The 9,629-nt window shown below is 29.7% G+C and overlaps 1 protein-coding gene across 1 annotated transcript; it reads left to right on the top strand.

Moving 5' to 3' along the window:
- Nucleotides 1-569: 569 nt before the first annotated feature.
- Nucleotides 570-3,925, top strand: LOC145004340 (UDP-glycosyltransferase 85A8-like). The gene is made up of 3 exons (XM_078963234.1): nt 570-1,133; nt 2,632-3,209; nt 3,393-3,925. Exons 1-3 carry the CDS (start codon nt 617-619, stop codon nt 3,741-3,743), a joined length of 1,446 nt encoding a protein of 481 aa, XP_078819360.1. The 5' UTR covers nt 570-616; the 3' UTR covers nt 3,744-3,925.
- Nucleotides 3,926-9,629: the final 5,704 nt, after the last annotated feature.

Here is a 9,629-nt window from a genome sequence, read left to right as displayed (position 1 = left end):
GTTATACCTATATAAATGGAACGTATATTGTCTAATAATTGTTTAGAACCGTATCGTTTTTGTTGAGATTATAAATTAAGTTAAAAGAAAGAAAGTATAAGAAATGTACACCACTTACAACGTTGTCTACTTACATGTTAGTGAGTCATTGTAACATATAAAAGATATTTCAACAAAAATTAAAATGTATTTCGGATAGTTCATAAACACTAGGGAGAGTATATGTTGATGCTCACCAAAAGTTGTATTTATGTTATTTGTTGAAGGAGAAAAACCAAAAAAAAAAAAAAAAAACCCCAAAAACCAAGAAACCGATAGAAAACGAAAAATCGAAACTGAAAAAAAAAAAATTGACAATTTTGTTTTACTAAAATAAAAAAATTTGAAAATATCGGTTCGGTTTCGATTTTAATAAAAAACCAAACTAAACCGAACCATGTTTACCCCTAACTTAAACAATCAAATTCAAAAAAAAACAAAAAAACAAAAAAAACTGATCCGGTTGATATTATTAATTAAGCTAACCTTCAATTTATGCTCTTAATTTCTCTCTTATAAATACTACCACCGCTTCTTTCTTTCTCCCTCAATACACATAAAATACATACAGGAGCAGATGGGTTCCATAGCAGAACTGGGTAAGCCACACGCCATATGCATCCCCTATCCAGCACAAGGCCACATCAACCCTATGATGAAACTTGCTAAGCTCCTTCACTTTAAGGGCTTCCATATTTCCTTCGTCAACACCCACTACAACCATAAGCGCCTGCTCAGATCCCGAGGTTCTTCCTCCCTTGATGGTCTGCCCGATTTTCGTTTCTACTCCATCCCCGATGGTCTTCCATCCTCTGATGTCGAAGCCACCCAGTCCATTCCGGCCATCTGTGAATCTGTTCCTAAGCACAGTTTCGAACCTTTCTGTGAGCTGATCAGTAGGCTTAAAGGTGGCGAGGAGTCTGACGTGCCACCTCCGACCTGTATAATATCCGATGGTTGCATGAGCTTTACGCTTAAAGCTGCCCAAAAGTTTGGGTTGCCAGAAGTATTATTCTGGACGCCGAGCACTTGTGGAGTTTTGGCTTACACTCACTATCGTGATCTTGTTGAAAGGGGTTATACTCCCCTCAAAGGTGAAATTACTGTCCTTGTTCTTGTTTTCTTAAGTTCCAAATTCCCAAAACTATCGTGATCGCTGGCCTTTTCCAGTCAAATGATTGAACTTGTTTATCTTTTCCAATTAATGATATTATTATTTTGTGCCATAACTTTTGCTTTTTCATTATATAACGGTTTTATTATACTTAAATTCCTACTTTGTCAAAAGACAACCTAAATAATGCATATGTAGCGATGTCATTTGTCTTATTTGTTGACAGCTTTTCATATATAAATTTTTTTTGGAGCACCAATGTTTTAAATAACCTAAAGTGTAACTTGACAACAATGTTAATTATCAAGTTTTGGTATGTTATATCGTTTGTAAGTCATAACATAAGCTGATAATTTGGTATATATAATTAATATTTTTATATATATTTTCAATTATTATTCATTTTTATACATATATATCAGTTAAGGTGATGTTTTGGTAAAGTTTGACGGCAGATACAAACCTTATAGCTATGATGCGTCATGGCGGATATATATATATATATATATATATATATATATATATATATATATATATATATATATATATATATATATATATATATATGAAAGGGTTATGTGGAAAACAAAAAAAAAAAAGACTTAAAGAAACCCTAACAATCTTAAAAATGCATAAAAATACTTAAAGATTACATTTTTTTTTTTACTTTATATTCTTAAAAGTCGAATCTTTTTTTTCTAAATTCAATAAAAAAAATTGAAAAATGATTTCTTATTTTTTATTTTTTTCTTATGTTTTTTGGTTTTTTCCAAAAACAATTCAGTGAATTTATATAAAAATGAGCGATTTTAAAAAATAAAAAGTACAAAAAAGATTTTTTATATATAAGTAGTTTTTTTAATGTATTTTTATGATTTTTAGGGTTTTTGTTTTCTCTTTGTATATATATATATATATATATATATATATATATATATATATATATATATATATATATATATATATATATAACAAGACCCTAAATACTTTTCTTGTCAATAAATTTCATTAAAACCATAATAAACATTTTTCTTTTTAATTGTCACTTTATATATATACTTATTATTAATTAAATTCTCATATGAATTAAATAAGACTCGTGTATTACATATGATTGATTAAAAATAATTTAAATATCAAATTGTAAACAATATTTTTTTTGAAAATTAAAATTCGAAATAAGAAACGAAGAAATCTATTAATTGCAATTTACTCTCAAATTTATTAAATTTAATACTTTACGTATTTATAAGTATAAGTATTATGTAGTTTTTTAATTTTAAAAATTTATAAAAAAATTAACATGTGAATATTATTTAGTTAAAAATATTATAAAATGATAATCGTTAAAAGTGAGATTGACATATGACGAATGATTTTCTATTTATTATAATAGATTATTTATTTCCTATAACTAAATTATGTTTTACCTTTCTACATTTAGATACTCATAAATTGTAACTGCTGAAATTATACAGATATGAGCGAGGTAACAAATGGGTACTTAGAGACAAACTTAGATTGGATTCCTGGAATGAATAACATCCGATTAAAGGATTTCCCCAGTTTCATTCGAACCACAGACATAAACGACACCATGTTGAACTATCTCATCACGGAATCTTCAGCTATCCCTAGAGGCTCCGCTGTGGTGCTCAACACTTTCGACGCTTTAGAAGAAGATAGTGTTAACCCTTTAATTGCCTTAAATCCACGAACCTTCACCATAGGCCCACTACACTTGATGCAACAACATATTGAAAATGACCTGGTCAAACACATTGGCTCCAACCTCTGGAAGGAAGATGAGAGCTGCATCAGTTGGCTTGACACCAAAGACCCTGGTTCAGTTGTTTACGTTAACTTTGGAAGCATTACAGTCATGACAAAAGAACAACTCATCGAGTTTGGGTGGGGACTGGCGAATAGCAAGAAAGATTTCTTGTGGATTACAAGGCCCGACATTGTCGGAGGCAGTGAGGCCATGATGCCACCGGAGTTTGTTGACGAGACAAAAGAGAGAGGCATGGTGACTAGTTGGTGTCCTCAAGAACAGGTGATATTAATTCTTTCTAATCACTGAGTAATAAAACCAAAACTATATACAAAATATTTAAATACTTAAGAAACATATCATTTAAGATGGCGTTCAAGCTTTAGCCTTGATGGAAATATGTTTACCATATCATGAATAAATTTAAATCGGTCATTAAATAGCTCAATTCTCTATATAATGAAGGTTTTGAAGCATCCAGCAATTGGGGCATTCCTGACACACAGTGGATGGAACTCGACTATTGAGAGTATTAGCAGCGGTGTTCCAGTGATTTGTTGGCCGTTTTTTGCAGAGCAACAAACGAATTGTCGTTATAGTTGTGTAGAGTGGGGGATTGGAATGGAAATTGATTCCAATGTGAAGAGAGAGGAGGTGGAAGCTCAGGTGAGGGAGATGATGGATGGGAAGAAAGGGAAAATGATGAAATCTAAGGCTTTGGAATGGAAGAAGAAAGCGGAAGAAGCTGTTGCTATTGAGGGGTCGTCTTATCTCAACTTTGATAAATTAGTTACTGAGGTTCTGTTGAGAAAGTAGAGTGAATATTCAATTCTAGTAGTTATTAATATTGTCAAAAAAGGTATTGGAAACTTTACTTGGTGTTGACTTAAAAAAAGATGTCAAAATAACTAGACATTTACTATGCACAACGTGTATGTTTTTGGTTCACACAAACTGTAAATATCATGATAAATAAATATAATTGTGTATTCTTATCATTAAGATAATATTTATAGATGATATCATGTGGCTTTATTCGTAGACTATCATAAAAAACGTCAAATTTGACTGAGATCAACTTGCATTTGTCGAATATTACTACCCCGTAATCAAGATATATAGCAATTATGCACCACAAGAATCCTAATAAAATATATGTTTTCCTTTCTGATTTTGTAAGTTCGGAATCGTGATACAAAATCAACCTTCCACCGGAAAGTGTCACTACAAGAATAATGATCATTCGTGTGTCGTCGCTGCTAAATGTCCCGAATGTAATCTTTAGCGATGACTCGTCGTTGCAAAAGGGTCACCGCTATTGGTTTGTCGCTATTGCCCCAATTGTGGCCGCTAATGTGTACTATCGCCACTAATGCTCTGTTGCCACCAATACTATCCGTCGCCAATAAAAGTGTCGGCGCCAATTGTAGTTTTCTCTTTTTTTAGTTTTCGGACAATATCCATTGCATATACACAAGCGTTATATAATTATAAAAATATAAAAACATATAAGCAAAAACACATACATACATAACACACGCATGCATGCGCACACACACAAACACACACACACACATATATATATATATATACACACACACACACTTTAGATATACATACAAATACACATACATTTACAAAATATACATTCTACATACAAAAATTAAAATAAATATATATAGTGTTTGTGGTGGTGTTTAATCCGGCGAAGAAGTGTGGTGGTGTACTGGTGGCGGTATTCCGGCAGTAGGACTAATTTTCTGGCCAATTTCCAGCAGATAACAACAAATTTTGGCAGATCTTCAGCAATTCCATAGAGGACTAGGGACTGAAACAATCAGACACCACTAACGAGTACGTCACATGGGGAGACGATGAAGAATAAGAAAAAAGAAAAGAATGAGCTGTTGCCGGAGTGGTTATTGAGAGAAAGAGTTCACAGAAGAGGAAATAATTAGCTGAAAGGGGTTATATATGCATAGGGAATTAGAGGCGACAACTTTTAGCAGCGATAGACAGAGTACTAGCAACGACATATACAGTATTACTGGCGACACCTTTGAGAAGAAATTTTGATAGTCAAATTTTTTGAGTATTATTGGCGACACCTTTCCGGGGGGGGGGGGGGTGGGTGAACTTTGGCAGTCAAAATTTTCCAGTATCAGCGGCGACACCATCACCGCTATCGGTGTCACCGCTATTCATATGTACGTTATCGGTTTTTCAATCCTTGGATAAGGGACAAAATCAATGGATAATGTTTCACCTCATATTTCGACGCGGATCGCGATCGATAGGCATTACCGCGACGCGTTTAGCGGCGACACTCACCTTTAGCGGTGACATATAACACGAAAGTTATATGTCACCGCTAATGCCTATTGTTCATGTAGTGTGTCTAATATATCCGGTCAACAATATAGAATTCATTTGTCATTTCCATCTATATATATATATATATATATATATATATATATATATATATATATATATATATATATATATATATATATATATATATATAAAAGATAAAAAATAATCAAGAATAAATGCAGAACTCGAGAGTAAACTATCCGTAAAAGGACTGAAAACAAAAGTCATAATTAAATGTAAAAACTTCTCACTTAAAAAGCATGTCTATTTAATTACGGTTTTATGAAATTTTACGGTTTCGTAGACAACAACTTTTTTTATAGACAATAATTTATGTTTTATAAAGTTGTGCAATATACTGCTTTAATACATAAATTATTCTGCATTGAAAAAATTTGTTGTTTATGAATTTATGTTTATAGAATTGTATAATACAATACAATACTTTAATCAACACCTTTAGGTTATCATATCTGCAAATAAGTTTAAATTGTTATAACAATTCCACTTTTTAAAGTAATTTGGGTTCCATTTAATGTCAACTGGGTCCTCTTTGACATTTCTTTTATGAAATCTTTATATATATTAAATAGGGATGAGCAAAAGGACCGAATCGGTCCGAACCGGACCCAAAACGGGAACCGGTTTCGGCAAAAATCAAGAACTGAACCGGTCCCGCGGTTCTACTGGTTCTTGTCGTGTCTTCAAATGTTGGAACCGGTCCTTGAAAAATAGCATCATACGGTTCCGGTTTTTTCCGGTTCTACAGGTTCCGATTATATCGGTTCCGGTTCCTACTGGTTTCCAATTCCAAAAATCCACAAAAATAACCTCCTGGTCCTGGCCCGACCGGTTCCATCGGGTTTCGGTTCCGGTTCCGGTACCGGTTCCAGCCGGTCCATATGTTCATCCCTAATATTAAAAGAGAAACCTTATGACATCATCTACAACAATCAAGACAATTCATTGTGTTTTCTTGATTAATTTCATCCCTTGGATCATTTTGATGATGTCATCCTAAAATTAAATTAATATTGACTAAATTTGAAAGTTTGACTAATTAATTTAATGTTAATATCATTTATAAAAGTAATGTATTCAACTCATTTAAACCTCATCATACTTTTTGAAAGTAAATTACATTCACTTCTAGATAAAATCACGTTCTTAACTATCATCTTTCATATATATTCTTTCAATTCATATCTATTATATGAAACGTATCTAGAAGATTACGGGATATCGTTGCTCAATTTCAAAGAATCAAAGAATTAGAAATTTGATATCATTTCCATAATCATTGTTGAAAGTTATGTATAAATCATGTGCTATTGTTCGTATATTATTTTTTCTTCAGACCATTTGCACCATCACGTTCGAGCAACATCATCATTTGCAACATAACGTTCATCATCCAGGTTCCTTCTTTAATATGATGTTCTTAATTTTTATTAATTGTATTTGATTTTTTGTTTCTCATTAGTGTTGTATTTCACTATGATCGTTGAATACATGAATAATCTTGATTATAAATGTAAGTATTAGTTTTTCAATCTTTTACTTTTGTCTTTTTAACCTTGCATTTGATGTTGCACTCTACATGTTTGATAAAATGCCCATGAGAAAAGCATAGTGACTTTTAATTAACTGTATGTATGTATGTGTGTCTTAGTAATTGAATTTTGTAGAGATTGTTTGGATTGCACTGTAGCCGACGATTAAAAGCCACCATTTACCCTTTAATGTTTTTAATTATCAATATTACATTGCTATTAATTTGACATATTTTCCCATAATTCTTGGTTTTTAATAGATTTAGTTAATAGCAATGTACTTTGACTTTAATCTATAATGTTGTGAATTACATTTTCTAAATTTCTTTTGAGTTGTTGTAACTGTGTTCAGTGGATACTAAGTGCATTGTAATTTCTATTTTGTTTTTAACATATTTAGTTACTAGCAATCTGTGTATATGTGTTTTTTATTTAAAAAGCCAAAGCTTTTATTTCAACAGTTTTCCTTAATTTGTCCATATCCTTGAAAGGTCATATCTCGATAATGGGAAACCCTTTTTGGTCGAAATCAGTGAACAAAGTTTCGTATTTAAAACAGTCAATCTTGAAAATAACATAGTTACGAAAAATTATAAAGTAAGATAAAAAATTATAAAATATTAGGAGATTTGTAAAATGTACAATTAGTAAAAGCGTTACAGTTATTAGAAAAAAAAATACCGTTAACATTAGTAAAAATGTAATATATAAACTAAATTATCACAATAGTAATGAAATGTCATTATTTGATGTTTCATATAATTGAAAGATATATATCAAATTACATGATATACCAATATTATTCAAAGTTGCGCCAAGTCTAATGCAAAGTTGTTGCGAACACCAAATAAATAAAAACAAACATAACAAACATAAACGCTAGAACTTATATTCATAATCAATTCAAAATAAACCAATCATGATTTAGAAAAGAATTTACGTTGATGATATACTAAAATCAAAATTCATATAACATTTAACATTCCACAAATTATAGTCAATGGCGTTATTTGAATAAATGAAATAGTTCTTAATATTTAAGTAATCTTATTATGGAAGGAACATCTAATTAGAATGTTTATGCTTATATAACAATATAATTTATACCATGAAGTTACAAAGGTTGTACCCGTGAACCAACCCCCTACAGCGAAATAGGCACAAGGAAAGAGCAATAGGCCGGACCAGCCTACAAAAACGAAACGGTCCCTATATATATATATATATATATATATATATATATATATATATATATATATATATATATATATATATATATATATATTTCCTCGCGTTTAAAATTTTATATTTTGACGACTTACGCATTTCCTTTATGAAATTTAAATTTTCCAAAATCGGATTCCGATTGTAACCTACCAATTTAATCGTCATTAATTTCATCTATAATTTCACCCAATTTAAATTTGTATTTCGCTTATATAAACTTTTTAAACTATATCGATTTTTCCCCTCCAAATATATTTCAAACATTTATTTCTTAAGCGTTCATTTATCAAATTTAAATTTGTGTTCCTTAAATCCATAAAAAAATTTATTTTGATAACTTAAGCATTTCCTCTCTCAAATTTAAACTTTTCAAAATTGGATCCAGTCGTAACTTATCAATTTATCCATCAATAATTTCATCCACAATTTCATACCAATTTAAAATTTTATTCTCCATATATAATTTTTTTTTATGATCCCGATGACCTTATTTTCCAGCCAAAAATATTCGAAGAAATTATTTTTAGATAATATTGTCCCCTTAGAATTATTACTTTCTTCATATAAAATAATAAAACTTACCATATATATATATATATATATATATATATATATATATATATATATATATATATATATATATATATATATATATATATATATATATATATATATATATATATATATATATATATATATATATATCGATTTTATAAGCAACATTAACACTAAAGCAAGGTGATTAAATTGTATAACATACTAACCTATTTTGTTTTATCTTTATATAGTTATAATAAAATTTATAAATTTACACAACAAATATACATATTTCGAATTTGTCATATTATTATACCTAACAAAATACGGTTCTCTCCAAAATAATATTCATCAATAATTTCATACATAATTTCACCAAATCTACATTTATATTTTCTTTATATAAAATTTTTTAATGATCCTGATTTTTCCCCTCCAAAAATATTTCAAACATTTATTTTTTAGATAATGTTGTCCCATTATAATTATTACTTTCCTCATATAAAATAATAAAACTTATTAATATGCCCTATATATTTATATTTAACTTTTATAAGCAACATTAACACTAAAACAAGATGATGAATTCAAGTGACGATTCATCTTTTTCAAGAAAAGGAAAAAAGCTACATGTTTTGTCCCTAATGTTTTACGTATCAATCTTTCATCAAATTACACTAGTGTAATTATATTTGATTTTAAAGGTACGCATATGTGATGAAGAATGTCGTTCAACTAATAAAACAAAAAATGTTGTGTACAAAGAGGTCCTTCAACGATTATAGATATTTATAGATTTCAATGTAACTTCAGCATATTTCAATAATACCAATAATCATAACTTTTTTTAATAATTATTATGCAATATCTGTAAACATTTGTATGTCTTTTTTTATATGTTCACATACGTTTAACGCGGGTTATAATCTAGTACGTTTTTATAACTCAACTGGGCTATATGCTACCTTTAATTTGTAAATTTTCATTTTTGATGAATTTTTAATTTTATTGC

Source organism: Lactuca saligna, chromosome 7 (genome assembly GCF_052625555.1).
Source record: "Lactuca saligna cultivar CGN05327 chromosome 7, ASM5262555v1, whole genome shotgun sequence".
NCBI lineage: Eukaryota > Viridiplantae > Streptophyta > Magnoliopsida > Asterales > Asteraceae > Lactuca > Lactuca saligna.
Note: the sequence above shows the minus strand (reverse complement) of the source record. Positions and strands in the feature narration are given on the sequence as shown.